At 36.0% G+C, this 22,394-nt stretch overlaps 1 protein-coding gene across 1 annotated transcript; it reads right to left on the bottom strand.

Annotated features, from left to right (window-relative positions):
- Positions 1–19,027: 19,027 nt before the first annotated feature.
- Positions 19,028–21,892, bottom strand: LOC145010835 (GDSL esterase/lipase At5g18430-like). Its single transcript, XM_078969385.1, has 5 exons — positions 21,624–21,892; positions 20,677–20,804; positions 20,139–20,381; positions 19,715–19,967; positions 19,028–19,394 (listed from the first exon to the last, which is right to left on the bottom strand). Exons 1-5 carry the CDS (start codon positions 21,871–21,873, stop codon positions 19,162–19,164), a joined length of 1,107 nt encoding a protein of 368 aa, XP_078825511.1. The 5' UTR covers positions 21,874–21,892; the 3' UTR covers positions 19,028–19,161.
- Between the last annotated feature and the right edge of the window lie 502 nt (positions 21,893–22,394).

Consider the following 22,394-nt stretch of genomic DNA (forward strand, 5'->3'; position numbering starts at 1 on the left):
GCTGGAAGCTAGGAATTTGAATCAAGTCTTAAAATGAAGAAAAATATACTCTCCACATCGTGGTGACATTCCCACGACGTGTTGTTTTGGACTATCCCGATGGATCTAGAAGACTTGTTGGATACGAGATAATCACGAAGGCCACAACGTGGTGGACTTACCACGTTGTGGTGATCTATTTTTGGGAAATTATAAATAGAAGCCACTCTCCTCCGAATTTGTAACTTTTGCTGGAAGCTACTGTCGATTTTTGAAGGCCAAGTATCCATTTTGAAGCTTGGAAGTGAAGAAGTCGATCACAACATGGGAATCCAGATCATTAAGGCAAGACAACCCTTTATTACGATTTTTTACTTTAGTTTAATCATGTTTATTACAATGAATTTCATTTTTATAAGTTTGATTGCTGAAATCATGGGCTAAAACCCTATGACTTTTGTTTAGTGTAGGTTTGCTTGATTTTTTTATGGCTTGATTTATGGTTAGGGTTAAGTTTTATTGGTTATTTGTTACGTTAGCTTATTGAAGAACCTTCTATACTTATGAGATCTACTTTTTCTGTTTATTTCTAAGTTTGATCTAGATTGCATGACCATCTTTCTTAATTGAACTTGATAATTATGATATTTGTGAATTGAAAAAATTGTAGGACTAGTGTTTTGACTAAAACCTAGGATTAAATAGAAAAGTGGACAAATAATCGTATGAGATAATATATGATGACCAATCATATATCAAATTGAATCAATAAACCAATTTGAATAATCTATTATAAGTCTAATTTAACTCGAACTGAACACTAGTGAACTTATTAGTTTGTCTGCTTGATTACCGTATGAATGAGCTTGTTTGCTAAAGGATTAAGCTAGTGAAAATTAACTTGATCATCTTAGGAATTGGTAACTAATGAAAAATTAATCCATTGCACTCCCATAAATCAACGATAACATCAAGTAAATCGAAGCTGAACGAAAATCTCTCAATTACTTGGTTTAAATCGTCTTTTGTGTTTCTTGTTTTTAGTTTTAATATTTGCCTTAATAGTTGATAGTTAGTTAGTTTAGTTAATTAATTTTTTAGTCTTGCAAAACTAGAGAAAAACCCTTTTTCTAAATTCATCAATAATTTAGTTAGTATTAGACAAAAATTAGCTAATCATCATGTTCCCCATGTTAGATACCTGTCTATTGCGCTATACTATTCTCAACAAGGTACACTACCTTAGGTAATAATTAGTTACATTAGTAGGATTAACTACTGCATAATTACTATAGCACCAAGTTTTTGGTACCGTTGCTGGAGAACAATCCATTTTTTGTTAATTTAAATCTGCTATATTATTAGGATTTTTTTTTATCTATTTTCTTTTAAATTTTCATATTTAGTCTTTTTGTTGTTTTACTTACCACTTTGTGGTCACTAACACCACGTCGTGGTGTCGTAACAGGTGGGTTCTATCTTTTTTGTTTTATGCATTTTATTTGTTTTTTGTTTCAATGATTTATGACCCGAGGGTCAAACACACCAATCTTACCACCGTTTGATGATCCTGAGTCAGAATTTGATAAGAAGAAGACAACCAAACTGGTTGAATCAATCAAAAGAACTCTAGGAAGCGAATTCGAGTATTTTGAGAAGACTCCTAACAAAAAGGTGTTAGCTCACTAACCCGAAATCCAACAAGAATCATACAAAGTAAGCGAATCCGAAAGCGAAGCAAAAGCCAAAATGACGGACATTGCAAACATGTTGATGGAAGCTTACAAGATGCAGATGTGTGAAGACACCGGACCAAGACTTGTGCAACCCGTAATTCCTGCCACCGCTACCTTTGAGCTTAAGGTACATATCCTTACCGCACTAAAGGATATTTTGTAACACCCGTAGATTCTGGCCCCTGTCTGTACATAGTGGTTGGAAAGTATTGTTTAAATTTTATATAATAATAATAATACTAAGACTAATAATTAGTCACGATACATATTAGACTAAAATCTAGTGGTAATGATACTAGGTTTCGTCAGAGGAAAGTAAATCAGTGGAAGCGAAACATTATCTGAGTTCGGAATCACCACCTTAACAAGTGAGTGCATAGTTACTTTCATCTTATAGATAGATATGAAGTATTTTATATAAATTACGTGTTATGTGTGCATTTTATCTGTTCACTTGATATCTATGCTAGATGAACGATCTTATACATGTTTTAAATGATTTAAACTGTATATGTATTTTATATCTACAACATATGTTGGGTAAAACATAGGTAGATGAATGATAAGGGATGAAAGATGATATATAGGAACATTGGCATTTATGGACATAGTGCCCTATAGGTGAACATTGGCAGCAATGAACTTAGTACCCTATAGATGAGGGTTGGCAGTTGTGCCACAACCTGTAGATGTTTTGATCTACGATGTACTCTAAACATCCTAGCAGCTGTGCTCAAAGGAAAATATCAGCAGCTGCGCCTAATAGAGAACATCATAACTCTGACAGTGGCCCCCAAAGGACAATATCGGCAACTGCGCCTAATAAAGAATGTCATAATTCTGGCAGCTGTGCCTAAATGCTAATATTAGCAGCTGTGCTTAATAGATAACATTAACAACTGTGTCATTAGGACAATCCTTAGGAATGAATGAGTGGATGATAAATGATTCTTAGGATAGATCCTTAAGAAATAAAGAAGATAATCGGGATGGATAATTGGGTTGATTGTTTAATGATTAAACATAATTATATTATTGTAGGTTGAAAACCCTATGTACTCACCAGGTTTCCCAACCTGACCCACTCCAGTTTATTTGTATCATCGGTGTCGATACGAAGCTACTTTACACTAAGAGATTAAGCAGATGTTGATCGCTAGTGTAAATGAATGTAAGGTCTGTTTATACTTATGTTTCTTTATTGACGATGATATCCCAAAGTTTTAAAAGGAATGAAATACATTTCTTCTGAAATGCTTTGATAACACATTTATCATGTTTTTCTAGGAACAAATTCCACAACATTTTTATAAAAAGGGTACTCTGATTTTTAAATAAAGCATAAACAAATCGGTTTTTTCTGGCCGTGAAAATGAGGATGTCACAATATTCCATTTTCCGGAAAAGACCACGAGGACACCTACAGGCACATTGATGAGGTCAATGACATTACTGACTAGTTCAACATACCAAACATCCCACGCGAGACAAATTTTCTAAGAATGCACCCTATTACTATTAAGGGTACAACAAAAGATTGGTTGAAGGCACTCCCATCGGGCACGATACCGACTTGGGCAAAATTTTGCGAAGCGTTTATGCTACAGTTTTGCCCACCATCTAAGGTTTCCAAGTTGAATAAGACCATTGCAATTTTCGAGCAACAAGCGGGTGATTCATTATACAAGGTGTGGGAGCGATACAAGTGTTTGTTGAGAAACTATCCTCAAAATCAAACAAGAAGTCTTAATTTTCCAGATGGGGTGAACGTCACAACTAGGCCACTCCTTGATTCTCAAGGGCCACTAACAAAGAAAGCACCAGCCGTGATCAAGGAGCTAATCGAGGAATTTTCTAAACATTCAAGGGAATACCATAACCCTCGATATGATGCAACTAAGGGAAATATGAATGCTGCTTCAGAGGACATGCCGGCGGTCGTAGCAATGTTGCATAACATGGATAGGAGGATGACTAAACGATTTCGGTTTGTTTCATAATTTGGGGCCATGACGCAAAGATCAAGTATCATAAGGATTTGGGCTTTGGTACCGATAGGTTTAGACCCATTTAAATGTGGGTAATGTAGATTGTGTGATCCAAGAGTTTCGTTTGTGCATTGGAGTCAATGGGTGAAATGGGAAGTAGTGTTTCAGATTTCTTTTATGAATTATGGATTTCAATTCAATGTATTTTAAGTAAAAAATAATTAGATAGGGTTGTATAGCTCCTCATGTAACGCTCATGCTTCTAGTCTAGACATTAATGATGATGTAATATTCTAGGTTAACCTTTGTAACCCGTTTTGAAATAAAAAATGTATTATTTGAGTATTATGTGTTTTATGCTTAATTGTTGTGATTTAAATAAATCAAGGATAAAAAATAAACATTAAAATAAAATACTAGATAACCCCAATATCTATACATAAAGAGGTAGTGGTCGTGACAAAGATTTTAGATATATAATGAATGCCGAAATCCGAGTTATAACGAAAGTCGTAGAATACGTTAAACCGAGAGCGTGCATAAAAAGAACGTCCAAATATGATTTCGTATGGGGAAGTTATGATTTTTCTAAGTTTTTACTTAACAATATGCAGCCCAAAGTTCGAATATGAGATCGAGTGATTTTTAGCCGAAACAATCTAAACGAGAATCATATATCTCGTTAATAGTAGTTCAGCGGTAAAAAGATAGACGAAAACGGACGTCGGATGAAGAAGTCATGAATTTTTAACAGACTTTTCATGTCCCGCCCTGTTAAAAATATAATAATAAAAATGAAATCAAAACTAGCCAACGGAGTCTAAACGAACGTTGTAGAGTATAATCTGACCTACACGTGGATATAAAGAACGTAGAAAACGGAGCTCGTATGCGAAAGTTATGAATTTTTGAAGTTCGAGGCACGCATACTGAAGCTTATCCAAAGGGAATGCTCCACGTTGAGAAGGGGAACGCCCCGCGTTCACATTGATCAGCCTCGAATTAGCCACATCGTAACTGACACGAGCTGTCATCGGAAAGAGTACCTCACCCTTCTCCCATGCGCTGCGTCCGAAGGAACGCCCAGCGTTCTGGAACGCACTGCGTCCCTCGCATGAACACCTTGCGTACCAAAGGCCAGGCTCCTACTATAAATAGAAAGCGAGACCATCTGGATTTGATTGCTAAATTTCATTTCTCCTACTTTATACTTTCTCATATATTGCAAGAAATATCCCTGAAGTCCCGGTATCATCCCGACACCCGAAGCAAGTCCCGAATCCCTGAAGATCCCAAGAAAAAAAGAGTTTTCGAGCCGAAACTCTGCCCGCGTGAAGCCCGGTTTTTGAGAAAACATATCGGTTTCATCGAAGAGTATTACTTTAAAGAGCCATATTGTTGTCCGATCATCGCCTTATCAAGCGAGTGTATATTCATTTTCTTCGAACACATAGATATGAAGTATTCTCTATAAAATACGTGCTATGTGTTTATATACTATTTGTTTATTTGATATAAGTGTTGAATGAATGTTTTATACATGTTTTACGTTGTATATGTATTTTTTTTTATCTACAATTATGTTAGGTGAAACATGGATAGATAGTTGATGTGTGATTAAATAAAATGATGAGAGGCCCCAATGTTGTTGTTGATTCAGTCATCTAGTGGAGTTTAGATGACGACCACAGACTCTTCTAGACAGTCTAGTGGAACGCTGACAGACTCGCTACCTATAGGTGTTATTGAACTTGGGTGTTCAATTGTTGTACTCCATCCCCCACATGGTTTCCTTATTTGACATAAATTGCTGGGCAACACCCAAAGCAGTGTTGTCGCCCTGATGAAAGTCCTTAGGCTAGGTCCTTTGTGATAATTGTTTTGGATACGTATGATGAAAGTCCTTAGGCTAGGTCCCTTGTGATAGGTTTTTTGGATACGTAAAGTGAGGATAACGGGAATGAGTAATTGGGTTATTGTTGGTTGATGAAATTAATATAATTATTTATTGTGGGTTGAAAATCCTATATGCTCACTAGGCTCGCAAGCTTGACCCACTTAGTTTTCTTTGTATTACAGGTAGTGGCACGAGAGCATAAGTTCGATGACTTATCAAGATATTTTGGATTATAGACCAGTAGTTCTAAATAACTGTTGTAAGGTCTATTTTGTACTATTTATGCTTTTGGTCTGTATCGGAAGATGACATCCCGAGGTTTTGTTATATAATGAAAGTACATTTCTTTAAAAAATGCTTTGATAAAATTTTAACATATTTTGTTTTGGGAACAAATTCCGCAACTCTTTTAATCAAAGGATTGCTGATTAAAAGCATAAATTAAATCGGTTTTTTCTGGCTGTGGATTTGGGGATGTCACAGTTGGTATCAGAGAATTAGTTTAAGCGAACTAGGAATTTGTAGGGTTTCTAGACTTAAACTTAGAATGCTAAGTAAAGATTGTGAGATGAGTGTCTGTTATATTTTAGACATGAGCACTAGTTTATTTTAGGAAAGATGCCTAAAATTCTTTTATGTGCTAAATGTTATATGTTTGCCATATATGATATTATTTGTTCAGACCTATGGTTTGTTGCCAACCGGATCTGGATACCTTATGCGTTCAGGATTCTAAACGTATGACTGCAGTATTAGAACTAGCATGTAAACGTTTCAGAGTGATATGGATGATTTAAATATCTATCATGAATAAGGATCTAAATTCAACTTATTCGGTGTATGGATAAAAAATGGCAAAAACCAGAAGTGGGTTTGGAAACGCAAATGAACACATGAATCAACCACCTGTAATTGAGCAAGCACCTGTTGTAGCAACAACACCTGAGCCAATGACAATGGCTGGGGTACAAGAGATGATCTAAATAATGTTGGATCGTCAAATGGAAGAAACTAGACGTCTGCTTAAGCAGAATCATGAAGAACTTTCATACCGATTGAACGACCCGAGTTGAATGAAGGGCAGTCGGAAGGAGGTAACTTCAGTGGGATTGGTGGTCAAGCCAACCCACTGTTAGTTAGACAAAACAACCAAGAAGGAGGAATTGATGGACTTGGATGCAAGTACAAAGATTTTCTGACTTGCAAACCATCGACCTTTACTGGAAAGGAAGATCCAATCGGAGTTATGGATTGGATCTCAGAAATGGAGCTGGCCTTTATGACATGTGGTTGCAAGGGAAAACTACAAACCATATATGCAGTACGTCAGTTCGGGGTGGCGCTATTTGTTGGTGGAACACTCTGGGGAAGACCCTAAGCCCTAATGAGCCACTACAAACTGACTTGGGCAGAGTTGGTGCAATTCAAGAACAAGTTCTGCTCGAACCAAAATCTGCTAGAGTTGGAGAACAAATTTTTGACATTAAAGAAAGATAGCATGTTAGTTGATGAATACACTAATGCCTTCATAGACAAGATGGAGTTTGCTTTAAGCATCGTCCCAGGTGAGTTGACAAAAGTTGACCGGTATGCAAAGGGACTCCCATGGGAGTATGCGGTGCCAGTACGTTAGGCACCTACTTTAGAGGCAGCTATTTGGGCTGCCAAGTCTTTTGAGGATATGATCAAGGGGAGAACCGCCAACAAGGTTGATGTTGGCGAAAAGAGAAAGTTTGAAGGAACTTCAGGTTCCAACAAGAAAAGTAAATTTTCGAAGTCTAATTCGAAGAAGTTTGGAAGAGGATGAAGAGGCTAAGCAAAATGGTGTGAAAAGTGCAAGAAAAAGCACTATGGGAAATGTAGTGATGAAGTGACTTGCTACAACTGTGGAAAAACCGGGCATTATGCCAACGAGTGTCCGTCCAACAAGAGGATGTGCTTTGGATGTAACGAAGAAGGGCACATTTTGAAAGACTTTCTGAAAAAGAAGGAGGCAGCAAAACCCAACATTCCACCAAAACCGAAGGTGAGAGCCTTTCAGATGAAACTTGAGGTTGCGAAAGATGAAGCTAATGTCTCTTCAGGTACCTTTCTCGTAAACGAATTGCCTACCCAAATTTTGTTTGATTCTGGAGCCAACTACTCTTTTATTTCGCATAAATTTGGTAGAAAACTAGCTTTGCCTATTGATAGAGTAGTTAATGCTTTAGTAGTCGAGGTTGCTAGTGGCAAGTTTATACCTGTTAGCTATCGCATGAAAAACATCTTCATTGATTTGAATGAGAATAAGTTCCACGAGGAATTATCACCTATTGAGCTAAATGGTTTCGACATCGTGTTGGGAATGGATTGTCTTAGCGCCAATGATGCCGAAATATTGTGCAGGAAGAAGATAGTAAAAGTAAACCCACTAGGAAAAGAGTCATTTATGGTATATAGGGACAAATGCAGAGTGAATTCTGGAATTATTTCCCTAATGAAATCCAGAAAGTTTTTGGCCAAGGGATGTACGTCATATCTAGCATTCGTGATCGATGCTAAGAAGGTAAAGAAGGAGGTGCAAAGTATTTCGGTGGTGTGTGATTATTCGGAAGTATTTCCCAAAGATCCTCCCGGATTACCCCCTGATTGACAAGTAGAATTCCGTATTTACTTGTTTCCAGGAACCACACCAATAGCAAAAGCACTGTACCGACTAGCACCAACAGAGATGAAGGAGCTTATGACACAGTTTCAGGAATTATTGGAGAAAAGTTTCATTAGACCTAGTTCATCACCCTGGGGAGCTCTGGTGTTGTTCGTAAAGAAAAAGGACGGGAGTATGAGAATGTGCTTTAATTACAGAGAGCTGAATAAGGCAACGATAAAGAATAGATATCCATTGCCAATGATTGATGACATGTTTGATCAAGTACAAGGTTCAAGATATTTGTCAAAGGTTGACCTAAGGTCAGGATATCATCAGCTGAAGATGAGAGTGCAGGATATCGAGAAGAATGCATTCAGAATACGATATGGACATTACAAGTTTTTGGTTATGTTGTTTGGACTAACCAATGCTCCAGCAACATTCATGGATTTGATGAATAGGGTTTGTAAACCATTCTTTGATAAATCTGTGACGGTGTTGAGAATAGAAGTTGTCTTGACAACTGTGGAGAGTATAAAGAAAGCTCAAGAAGAAGCTTTAGAGAAGAATGACCGAAAGGGGGAACGTTTGGGAAAAACGTTAGTGTTCGGTATAAACAGTCACAGACTGAAGGTATTCCAAGATCGGATTTGGGTACCTAAGACAGGAGGAATAAGAGATCTTCTGATGGAGGAAGCTCACAAACCATGTACTCGATTCATCCCGGTAGAACTAAAATGTATAAGGATCTCAAACCCTATTACTGGTGTTGACGATGAAGCTCGATATTGCAAAGTATGTGGCCGAGTGTGTGACATGCGATAGAGTTAAGGAAAAAAAATCAGAAACCATATGGGAGTTTAGAACCTTTACTTGTACCTATGGGTAAATGGGAAGATATTGCTATGGATTTTGTCACTAAACTGCCCAGAACAAAGAACAGTCACAACATGATTTGGGTGGTCATTGATCGCTTCACTAAGAGTGCACACTTTATAGCAGCCAATTGGAAATGGTCTATGGATAAGCTTACGAATTCTTACATGAAGGAAATTGTAAGGCTTCACGGTGTTCCATTAATGATTGTATCAGATCGTGATAGCCGTTTCACCTCAATGTTTTGGAAAAGTCTACAAGAGGAATTGGGTACGAAGTTGTGTTTGAGTACAACTTACCATCCACAGACTGATGGTCAGAGCGAACGGACGATACAAACACTTGAAATATGATGAGAGCATGTACCCCGGAATTCCAAGGTAACTGGGATGAACATTTACCTTTGGTAGAATTTTCCTACAATAATAGTTTCCACTTGAGCATTAAGATGACACCTTATCAAGCTTTGTACAGAAAAAAGTGTCGTACACCATCTTGTTTGTTTGAATCTGGGGAGAAGTAATTTATGGGACCCAAGATAGTCCATCAGACTACTGAAAATAATCAGGGAGAGAATATTAGCAGCTCAGGATCGTCAAAAGAGTTATGCTGACGAGAAAAGATGACCGATGACTTTTGAAGTTGGAGATTCGGTTTTGCTTAACATCTCACCGTAGAAGGGGCTTATAAGGTTTGGTAAAAGGGGAAACTAAGTCCAAGGTTTATTGGACCGTTTAAAGTTCTTCAGAAGATTCAAAACCAAGCTTACAGTCTTGAATTACCCAAAGAACTGAATGATATTCATAACACTTTCCACATGTGTTATTTGAGGAAGTTCACAGGAGAAGTTCCCAACATAATTCCAATTTCTGAGTTAAGGATTGATGAAAATAAGAGGTTAATTGAAGAACCAGAGGCAACCGTTGACTATAAGACTAAGAAGTTGCGATGCAAGATGGTCAAATTAGTGCTTGTCCGTTGGAAACATATGAATGAGCCAAATCTCTCCTGGGAAACGGAGATCGACATGATGAGTCACTATCCGTATTTGTTTATTGATGTATGATTCCGGAGACGGAATAATCCTAAGGGGGAGAGAATTGTAACGCCCGTGTTTCTTGACTAGGAATTAATGATGATGTAATATTCTAGGTTAACCTTTGTAACCCGTTTTGAAATAATTAAAATGTATTATTTGAGTATTATGTGTTTTATACTTAATTGTTGTGATTTAAATAAATTAAGGATAAAAAATAAACATTAAAATAAAATACTAGATAACCCCAATATCTATACATAAAGAGGTAGTGGTTGTGACAAAGATTTCGAATATATAAAGAATGTCGAAATCCGAGTTATAACAAAATTCGTAGAATACGTTAAACCGAGAGCATGCATAAAAAGAACGTCCAAATTTGACTTCGTATGAGGAAGTTATGGTTTTTCTAAGTTTCAACGTAGCAATATGCAACCCAAAGTTCGAATATGAGATCGAGTGATTTTTAGCCGAAACAATCTAAACGATAATCGAAGATCTCGTTAATAGTAGTTCAACGGTAAAAAGACACACGAAAACGGACGTCGGTTGAAGAAGTTATGAATTTTTAACAGACTTTTCATGTCCCAGCCTGTTAAAAATATTATAATAAAAATGATGTCAAAACTAGCCAACGGACTCTAAATGAAAGTTGTAGAGTATAATCTCACCTACGCGTGGATATAAAGAACGTAGAAAATGGAGCGTGTATGCGGAAGTTATGAATTTTTGAAGTTTGACGCATTCATATCGAAGCTTATCCGATGGGAACGCCCCACGTTGAGAAGGGGAACACCCCGCGTTCGTATTGCTCGGCCTCGGATGAGCCAAGTCGTAGTTGACACGATCTGTCATCGGACAGAGGAGTTCGACCCGCTCCTACGCGCTGCGTCTGAAGGAACGTCTAGCGTTCCGGAATGCGCTGCATCCCTCGCAGGAACGCCCTGCGTACCGAAGGCCAGGCTCCTCCTATAAATAGAAAGCGAGACCATCCGGATTTGGTTGCTAAATTTCATTTCTCCCCCTTTATACTTTCTCCTATATTGCAAGAAATATCCCGAAGTCCTGGTATCATCTCGACACCCGAAGCAAGTCCCGAAGCCCCAAAGATCCCGAGAAAAAAGAGTTTTCGAGCCAAAACTCTGCCCGCGTGAAGCTCAGTTTTTGAGAAAACATCCCGGTTTCATTGAAGAGTATTACTTTAAAGAGCCGTAGTGTTGTCTGATCATCGTCTTATCAAATGAGTGTATATTCATTTTCTTCTAACACATAGATACGAAGTAGTCTCTATAAAATACGTGTTATGTGTTTATATATTATTTGTTTATTTGAGATAAGTGTTGAATGAATGTTTTATACACGTTTTACACTGTATATGTATTTTTTTATCTACAATTATGTTGGGTGAAACATGGGTAGATAGTTTATGTGTAATTACATAAAATGATGAGAGGCCTCGATGTTGTTGTTGATTCAGTCATCTAGCGGAGTTTAGATGACGACCACGGACTCTTCTAGACAGTCCATTGGAACGCTGGCAGGCTTGCCACCTGTAGGTTATTAAACTTGGGTGTTCAATTGTTGTACTCCATCCCCCACATGGTTGCCTTATTTGACATAAATTTTTGGGAAACCCCCAAATCAGTGTTGTCGCCCCGACGGAAATCCTTAGGCTAGGTCCCTTGTGATAGTTGTTTTAGGGATGTAGAGTGAGGATAATAAGAATGGGTAATTGGGTTATTGTTGGTTGATGAAATTAATATAATTATTTATTGTGGGTTGAAAACCCTATATGTTCACCAGACTCCCAAGCCTGACCCACTCAGTTTTCTTTGTATTACAGGTAGTGGCACTAGAGCATAAGTTGGATGACTTATCAAGATATTTTAGATTATAGACCAGTAGTTGTAAATAATTGTTTTAAGGTCTATTTTGTACTGTTTATGCTTTTGGTCTGTATTGGAACATGACATCCCGATATTTTGTTATATAATGAAAATACATTTCTTTAAGAAATGCTTTGATAAACTTTTATCATATTTTGTTTTGGGAACAAATTCCACAAATCTTTTAATCAAATGATTACTTTGAATTATTTTAAAAGCATAAATTAAATCGGTCTTTTTTGGACATGAATTTGGGAATGTCACACCTCATTACCTTTCTGTAGATATAAAGATTTTCGAAATCGGATTTGAAACGAAGAAGTTATGATCGTTTCAAGCTTGGGTGGTTTTGGGCCACGTTGAGTACGCTGGGCGTACATGGAGGTGTACGTTGGGCGTACCTAATCAGTGCCTAAACCCTATTTTCATGGTTTAAGCCCTATGTAAGCTCCTTAACTCCCCCAAAACCATTCCATCCTCAGCCTCCACCTCTCCATCACGCCTTCCATGAAACCCTAACCCTTGTTGAGCCTTGTGAGATAAAAGAAGGTGTTTTTTAGTGCTTTGGAGTATGTATGGTACACCTTGGAGAAGAAGGAACTTCTTGGATAAGTGTTGGTTGCATTAGAGCTTGTAGATCGGGACTTTGTTCACCTTGATCTATCTTCTAGAGGTATAAAGTTTGAATCTTGATGATGCATTTGTTAGATCTAACTAGTTTTGGATGTTATGAGCTTTTGGTCATTTTAGTGCATAAAGTTTAGATCTTGAAAGTTTGTGACCTTCTTATGGATAAAGTTGGAAGCTTTATCCATCTAAACATCATTGTAAGTCAGATCTAAAGGTTGGAGACTTCGACTTAATGGATTAAGTTGAAAAAGATGCACTTTTAGTCCCTTTGATGCTTAAAGGTTAGATCTTGGTGGTTTGGGCCATTCTGATGGATAAAGTTGGAAACTTTATCCATTATGGAGCTTTTAGGATCCATAATAATGTGATCTTGACCCTTCTATACCTTCCATGAAAGTGTCATGATGTCTTAAGAAATTAATACGTTAAGGTTTTGGCTTTTGGACCTTTTCTAGACATGGAAAGTCATAAATGTGGAAACTCTATGACTCAGAATGATGTTGTGGGACTAGATATGAGTGTTGGATGAAAGAACTTAAGAGATTAAGCTTTTAATGGAAAAGCGTCATTTGGCTGAGTACGTCGGGCGTACCTTCAAATACGATGCACGTACTCGTATGGGGTATCGATTCTAGATGGTGAGTACACCATTCGTACGAGCTGAGTATGTTGGGCGTACTCAGCCTGAAGTTTGACTTGTTGACTTTGACTTCCGTTGACCATTGACTTTTTGACCAAGTTTGACTTGGTCAAACTTGAGGGTTTTCGGCTATTAATTAAGATTTTATCTGGTTCTAGTATTAGTGGATTTGTGGGTGTAAGCAGTGTAGAGAAGGGATCGTGACGTAAGTTTCAGGATTCTTCGATTCAGGCGAGTCTTCTCTCGGTGATCATGAGTCGAAGGCACCAATGTCGGCTCACTAAATTGTGTATGTAAGATGCTAGCTGTCTTTGTGACTCTTGCATGTTTGTATGACCCTATGTGGTAGAATAGCTGTTATTATTGTGTTATGTTGTTTATGTATGACTGAGACTAATGATAGTCTCTAGGGTTGCTGATAACCTACCGGGCGTGCTGTTAGCCCACTGGGTCTATTGATAGTCCACATGGTTCCTGATAACCCATAGCTATTTATTTTTCTTGTGTTGTGTTTGGTATTTTGGGGAACTCACGAAGCTTTATGCTTTACATGCTTCAATTTTTCTTATATTAAAGGAGGGACACCACTCGATAGCATCGCATCAGTGGGGGACTTGTGTACTTGATAACTTTTAACGTTACTCTGATAAATGTTTTAAGATCTTGCAGTTGTGAATTAGATAAATACTTAAAGTTTTAAATAGAAAAATTTGGGTTGTAATTTGGGGTGTTACAAAGTTCCTAAGTCACTACTCACGTCCACTACCAACTGCGGATACCTATTCTCCCACAAAGACGGACTACTGATCTCCCTCAACTCTCCCTTTAGAATTTTTCTCACATGTATGCATGCACTAGAACACCTTAACACTTCTCTTAGGTCACTAGGAACTCCACCACTGCTAGGTGTACCTGTACACCCATATGATTAGAAAAACCACCACAAACTTCTTAGATTCCCACCTTATATTTCCTCATACGTAAGTGCTCACACTAGCAAACTTTAGCACTCTTCCAAGGTTACTGGGAATACTCTACTCACCATTCTATCAGCTGCAGAAGAAGTATCTACCAGTTTCACCTAACTATCTTATGAATAAATTACATGCAACAAGGATTAAGCAGTGCTTCGACTGTGACAACCCGAACCTTTTTCCGTTTTCGTTAATAAAATTTGAATTTTAGTAAGTTTCTGTCAAAACTTCATGGTTTAGGAAATCATCTAGTCTTATATAGTTAAATTTATATAAGTGAGTTGGAACCAAATCACGCGAAAACTCGAAGTCCTTGAAAAATAAAACAGTTTTTGGCATAAGTGAATGTATGGCCGCACACTTGTGTACGGCCGCACACCTGTTCACGACTGGTGCCAGGTGGACCTCACCATCGACCATACCCCCATCCTATAAATATAGGACCCCTACCCTCATTTGAACACTCTTGGCCGAAAAATCTCTCATTCTCTCTAGAACTTCTGACCGTACACACTAAAAACACCTCTTTTCTTTTGGAAAAACATCGAAAATCATCATTTGGGATCGTTTGGGAGCATTTGGAACACATTTTCTTCGAAATCAAACACCCTTGTTCTTGAGTGTATGACCGTACACCCTTCAAATCTTCAAAGGCCGTACACCCTTCGAGAAGCAGTTTACGAATGTGCACGGTTCACGACCGTACACCCCATTCATGGCGGTACACCCTCATTTACGGCCGTACACACTTCCTAAGCTGTGAAGTAGACTGAAAACCCACTTTCCTCAATTCAATAAAGTCCCGGTAACATTCCCTAACCGAAAACAAGTGTTTTTCTAACACTTTATCTAACGAAATCGCTAATTTAGATACATATATGTATTTATTTGATATTAGGATTCCGTTAAGTGTCATATACAACAACTCGAGGATCTTCGTTTCCAGATCGACGCTTTCACACCACAACAGTGACTTCATACCCCTACACTTTTATGGTTTTTAAATGTTTTCAGGTGGGAATACAAGCAAGATACAAATGAGTTTGTGAACTAAAACAAAGAGGTTTTCAACAAGTTAAAACTTATGCAATTGATACAGATCAACGTTTTTCATAAAACATATAGATATTTTATCCCTTTTGTATTATGCGGAGCATAAGGAACGTTTTCTAAACATAATTGCATAGTTTTCAGAATAATCCACGAACATAACATTTCAGTCGGACTATAATAGGTATAGTTTAGGGAATTCATTACCCGTTTACCGATACGAACTACTTACTTGATCAAACATATAAACTATGACAGATTTAGTTTATGATATTCATTACTACGTTCAAATAACAAGAGTATAACCCAAATTAATTATTTAAGTATAATTATTTATACTCTACCAAGTATACAAATAGTTTCAATTACGAGAACATGATACAGAACAAAATGTAAACTAGTTAATACAGGAATGTGAGACATCTCTTCATTTATACCCTTTGGGGTACTGGTAAAATCCTTAACACTTAGTATAACCAGAGTCTCATGGAGGGAGAGCGTGAGATTTGTGAATAGATATATTCGGGACTAATAATCCCACACCTAAATTGCTAGCTACAGTTAGTCAGGCATGCCTGGGGTGACAAATATCATACCGTACGACTCCTGAAGAAACGTCTCTGAGGTCATCATTCATATCAAGCATAGTTATAAAAACTCACAATAGTATAAACTAACCTTAGTTTACGGGATTTCATTCTTCATTAGTTTTTATTTTCATTAATAGAACTATTATACATTACACTGGAGGGTTTCCAGGGATACATTACATGGTTTTATTTTAAGTAATAAAACTACTATATAGGGATGAGAGTGGGACGGAACCGGTACCAACCCGTCCCGTTCCCGATTTCCCGAATACCGAATTTGATAGAAAGTTAATCCCGAATACCGAACCAAATTAACATCACCGATACCAGTACCGGCGGTACCGATTCCCGAATTTCATGTATTTGGAGTACCAAGTACCGTCCCATATTTTTAAATTCGGTACCGGTACGAGAACGGGATTTGGGACAAACTGCTCATCCCTACTACTATACTTACTGGCGGGAGCCAGGGTTTTCAAACGAAACATACTCCACATACTGGTGGTAGCCAGGGTTTACAAACGGAACGTACTTTACATACTTGTAGTAGCTAGGGTTTTCAAACAGAATATACCATACATACTAGTAGTAACCAAACATACAAACTATCATGTTTCTTATACTACAAAGGACACATCAACAAACATTCATAGTCAATTCTATAACCCTTAGTTTATGCATCATGGTTACGTATGAAGAATACTCGATATGTCGTGGAGTATGTGGTTTCCGCCTCATTTCCTGTTCCTTGTTAGGTTGTGGACTTAGGGCATATCCACATAATTCATTGGCTGTTCGATATTGGTTTATATGTGACTAGTATGAACTAAGTGGTGATAAAAGGAATTGAACGGGTTTTATCTTGCTTTTACTAAAGAAAATATTGGATTTTCTTGGAAACATACGAACATTTTCACGAATTCTTCAACAGGTTTTCATTACAAAAATATCGCTTATGAACTCACCAGCTTTATGCTGATACTCTTTCAAAACTGCTTGTATTCTCAGGAAATCAGTAGACATGTACCTCCTAGAGTTTTGAGAAGACGGCGCGTATAGAGTCACATATTTTTATTTTAATTATACTTTTGATGTATAAAAACAAGAATCAAACAGATGTAAACTCTTTTTCATATATTATCAATGTAATGGTTGTGTTTACTATTATTACTATGATGTGATGGTTGTGATACTACATATGATGTCATCCACCCCCGAACGTTTCCTCCGTTTCAGTTTGGGGGTGTGACATCGACTTGGGGGTGTGACATCGACTGAACGATCATACACTACAACGGTTGGACTCAAACAAGAGCTATGCGATAGGGCCAAATCAAACATTTTAAAACTATTTAATCTTTGTGGCATGCAAATTAACGTATTCACTTAATAGTTAACTAACATGAATATAGGTTTCACATAGCACAAAGCAAGCAACATTCGAGAAGAAAACCAATAGGCAATAAGGCATCATAAAAATCAGGCAATCCTAACATGCAATTCCTGAAGATCTTTAACACACACACACACACACTATCACGTAAGGGTGGCAATTGATGACACACCACAACAAAAATACATGACACAAAATGAAAATGGGAGAAAACTGAAATTCAAATTCGTGCTCGTGTCAAGTGTAAAAAACATGATGTCGTGCTCATGTAACCTCGTGATATTTCACCCAAAATTTTCTTTTTTATTTTAAACACATTTTAGCCAGAATATGTTAGCAGAAGTCTTATTTTAAATATTATGAAAATTCACCAATGTTATTTACCAAAACAATTCTATTGAAATACAAGCTCTCAAAAACTTACACCAATGTAAATTCTCAAAAACAAATGTGATGAAAACTCAACAGCATGTCAAAATGGTATTAATGTAAGGATACTAAATAAGACTACCCTAAAAGTTCCATCCTCTCCAAGGCATCATGTCAAGCTACATGTTCCAATGCACAATAATCAACAAGCAAATAATAGGTGTTAGCATAAGCTAAGTGAGTTAATTACAATAAAATGTTAAAAGAACACTCATATTATAAATGGATCACACAACAAATTCACACACAATCAAAGACTCACAAGCAGGACATAACAACATCATACTGCATATTTATTATGCATTGTTTCTCTTACCGTTTGGTCCAATGGTTATCAATAATTTCCTACCTCCAGGAGTTGTCCCTAAGGAACATTTGAAATTTTCTATATGGATTCAAATAGAGTTACGTGTTTTATGAGTTCAGATGACATCCATTTTGCTCAAACTGAACTCAGACTGATACGTATGTCTCAAGACATTATAGATTGTTTTCACTGGTTGTTGTCTCTCAATAAGAGCAAGAGAAGGAAGGAACCTAAAAAAACAGATGACTACAAATGGATCAAGCATGAAATTATCACTGAAGCCGACAAAGTCTTAAGTCACAGTTTTGGGTAGTCGTCTCTAAAGGTTTTGACATCATCTGGGGGAGATTGTAAGTCGAACCTTATAATCTAATGTGTCAAACCTACTTCATGTTTATTACCCATCAATATCCAATATGCTATCTGGTTCATTAGCATCGATAAGAAGCTTTTGTTTGCTAGGTACCAGATCTGTAATCTTTGTAATTAGGATCATATCTTTGTATAGTTTTATTTGGATCCCAAATATGTAGGAACTTCCATATATTAGATAGAATTACATAGTATATAAATTGTTCTAGGGTTGATAGTAAAACTGACAGCTTTGTTCAATCTCTCCTGTGAGAGAAAAAGTTCTTAGTGAAAACCTTAATAGAAATATGTTTTCAATTAGGACTTTATGAAACCTTTTGTTCTTTTGATTATTTTATTGTTTCGATTATTTTGTTGTTTGTTGTTAACCTTAATGATCAAACACCAATCAATCCAATCCATATTTGATGTTGTTAGAATAATATCCTAGCTAATAGTTATAATATTTTATTTCACTTATACGGACCAATTTAATCCATTTTCCCTAGTCTTTAATAATTATTCAAGTCATTTACCACCTTAAGATATTTAAAGTAGCATTTCTTAACTACAAGATAAAATATATGTTACGTTCAAAAAAAAAAGGTAAGATATATGTTAAAACTAATGATCATATTCAATATAATTATGGACATATAGAAATATTTTCCCACATATAATATATTTATTTGCTCTGATAAGAAAACATAAATACACCTCTATTTCTTTTGTAGGAGTAAAAGTAACGTATTTTAGCTAGAATATCAGCATTATACTTTCATTGAGTCCATTGCAATAAGGGTGCTTAGGTTCATGGGGTTCACGTATTTGGAACCGTTGAATATTTCTTGCACAATGAGACGGCTTGCCCTTTCGGATGGGTGGTAACCGTCCCAGTACACATATGCGTTCCTGTTGGGACACAAGTTCGAAAACGCGGTGCACAAACCCAGCCCATTATACGGTCCTTGTCCACAACATGCTTTATTCACCACCTCAAATCCTGCACATCAATACAAAAATCTTTATATTGTTGTAATCAAATATATATATATATATATATATATATATATATATATATATATATATATATATATATATATATATATATATATATTTTGGATGTTCGTTTACATAGTTTCCTAGTCACTAGTATTTTGTACAATAATTGAATCACATTTAACCTCACTCAGGTGCTTTTGATGAGATTAGATCACACTGAACTAAACCGTTCGATCGATAACATTATAATATATAACTTTTGGAACGGATCGATGTGATAAATATGCAAGAGAATCCATGCATGAGGAAAAAGGCAATTACCAAAAGTTTTTGGTTTGCTGATGAAATCGAGGTATATATGATGTGCTTCAACAGAGATAAAGATATCCTTCCCCAATTTCTTATTCAGTAAACTGATCATTGCCGTGACCTGCGGGTTAAACAGGTTCGCAGCCTGTTGCAGCTCCTTTGCACATTCTCCTTTCTGGCTTCGCACCGCAATTATGGATGGTGCACAACCCAATGGTCCAGTCGCTGTCACTAGTACCTTTCGAGCTCCCAATTCGTAAAGCCTCTGAGAACATTCATATATTTTAATCCAAATTTATTAATCTCACTTTTTCATACACTGATTTATATATATATATATATATATATATATATATATATATATATATATATATATATATATATATATATATATATATATATATATATATATATATATATATATGTACAGTATTACCATTAAAATCTTTTGGTATTCTGTGACAAGTAATCGGACATAATCTGGGAGTTTATATTGAAGCGATCGGAATGAATTTGGCACCAGATAGTAGTTGTTCACAAAATCGTTGCCACCACATGTGATCAAAACGATAGCCTCATTAACAAGCTTTTTGGTTTTCTCTGTACCGATTAAAGCAGCTACGCGTTCTTGGTATTGTTCAAACAAAGCCAATTGGTAAGGCATCCGAATTATGTTCACCTATCAAGAATCTTAAAGTTACTTCACTAATAAACCAATAATGCGACATTATTACGACTTACGCCTACTACAAGTTATATGAATATGATTGAAGTACAATTCACCAACTTATTATAGCTAGCTATTTTAAAGATAGTTTAAAAAAGAGCACCAAAGGAGAAAAGGGTTTCAGGTGCCCCTATATTTCAAAGTGATATCAAGATTTTGTCCTGACCCTTTTATATTTAGCTGCTTCCATCCTTGACTTTGAAAATAACAATACTAGAAAATCAAGTGAAGCAAAAAGTCAACTTACAAATTGGATTCCTGTATCATTAAGAATTCCAATCCCTGCAGAAGCAAAGTTGGCACCGTTAAGCAACTTTTTGCCGGTGAGATTTGGATCCAAGTACGGTAATAGCGGATCCACCCCGATATGTTCTCCTGAGAAACTCACACGATATTATAATTAAAACTGGAAATTAATTTATGAAAATCCGGAAAACTATAAATTGAATGTCCGAAAGACAAAATTGAGGGACCACAAGTGGTGTTACATTTGAAAAGTGATCTATGGACAGCAATTTATATTTTGTAAAATTGTATATTATAATATACAAATTGTTGTTTATGGAAAAAAATGGTATACAAATCAGTTCCATTACATTTATTTGTGTATGAATATATGTTTTATTAGAATAATGTAGTTTTCAATAATTTTTATTAAGTTGTAATATTTTTTCAAAAAACTAACAATAATAGCATTGTATTTTTTTAATCATTTTCTTATTTTAATATTATATTTTCAAGAATTTATCCAATTACAACATTAGAAAATTATTTGTATTTTGATTGTATTCCCATAATTTATATTTCTTGAAAATTACAATGATAAAATGGAAAAAAATAGAATAATATAATAAATAAATCACCATGCTTCTTTCATCTAAAGTATTAAAAGGTCGCAATTTAAAAAAAAAAAATTATATAAATAGTGTTAAGAATGACCCATAAAAATTCACAAGCTTTTAATAGCAAACAGGAAGTAACATTGGTAACAAATAAACAAAGACTAAGTCTAAGTTTCTTTATATGTTGGATTGCTCGTTCATAATTAAAAAATTCAGAATATAATATAATCATAGATTAGAAACTAAAAATATCTAGAAACAAATGTTAATTCGAAAACTATTTCACATCTACAAAAAGCTTTTGAGATAAAATCAGAAACAAAAAACGAGGAACTAGTTAGAGGTGATCAACCTATAATATCAGGGATGTTTTTGCCATTAGAGAAACGGCCAGTTGGACGATGAGAGGGATAATCAATCCCATAAGGAGGTGAATCAGCCCGTGCAGATGTTATCAAGAAATTGTTGTTTCCATTATCTACCAACGAGTCACCAAATACAAAGAATGCCTTAGGAGCATTAACATCGGTGCTACTTGTGGTTGCAAAAACGAGATAAGGGAAAACAAAAACAAGAATGGTAGCAAGTGTTATAAAAGACATCTGTGTTAGATATTATCTTTTTGTGTATACGAAGAGAATGAAGAAACAATAAAGAAGTGAAAGGGTTTATATACGTGAAGGGAAAAGTGTTTGACTTTGGGTAGTTTACTAAAGTTGACGTGTGGGAAGGACACAAGTCATAAATTACCCCACACACGCACCAAAAAAAAAAAAAAAAAAAAAAAAAATGAGTAAATTACAAGTTTGGTCCCTGTGGTTTTATAGTTTTCTTAATCAAGCCCATTTTTTCCAATAGTAACGCTACCCCAAACAGTAGGAATGATTCGTGTAATTTACCCTTGGTAAAATGGTAAAACTTTGTTCCATAAATTAATAAAAAGCCATAGATTGCTAAAAAAAAAAAGTGGAACCTCATGAGGTAACTAGTTTTTACGGTTGCATAAATGCATATTTTGATTGAAGTTTTTTTTGTCTAAAATCATACTTCAAAAAAACAAAAACATTCTTACCTACACAATTATTAATATTTTTCATCGATACGTTTGATTTGTTTGTTGTTT

Source organism: Lactuca saligna, chromosome 8 (genome assembly GCF_052625555.1).
Source record: "Lactuca saligna cultivar CGN05327 chromosome 8, ASM5262555v1, whole genome shotgun sequence".
NCBI classification, from domain to species: domain Eukaryota; kingdom Viridiplantae; phylum Streptophyta; class Magnoliopsida; order Asterales; family Asteraceae; genus Lactuca; species Lactuca saligna.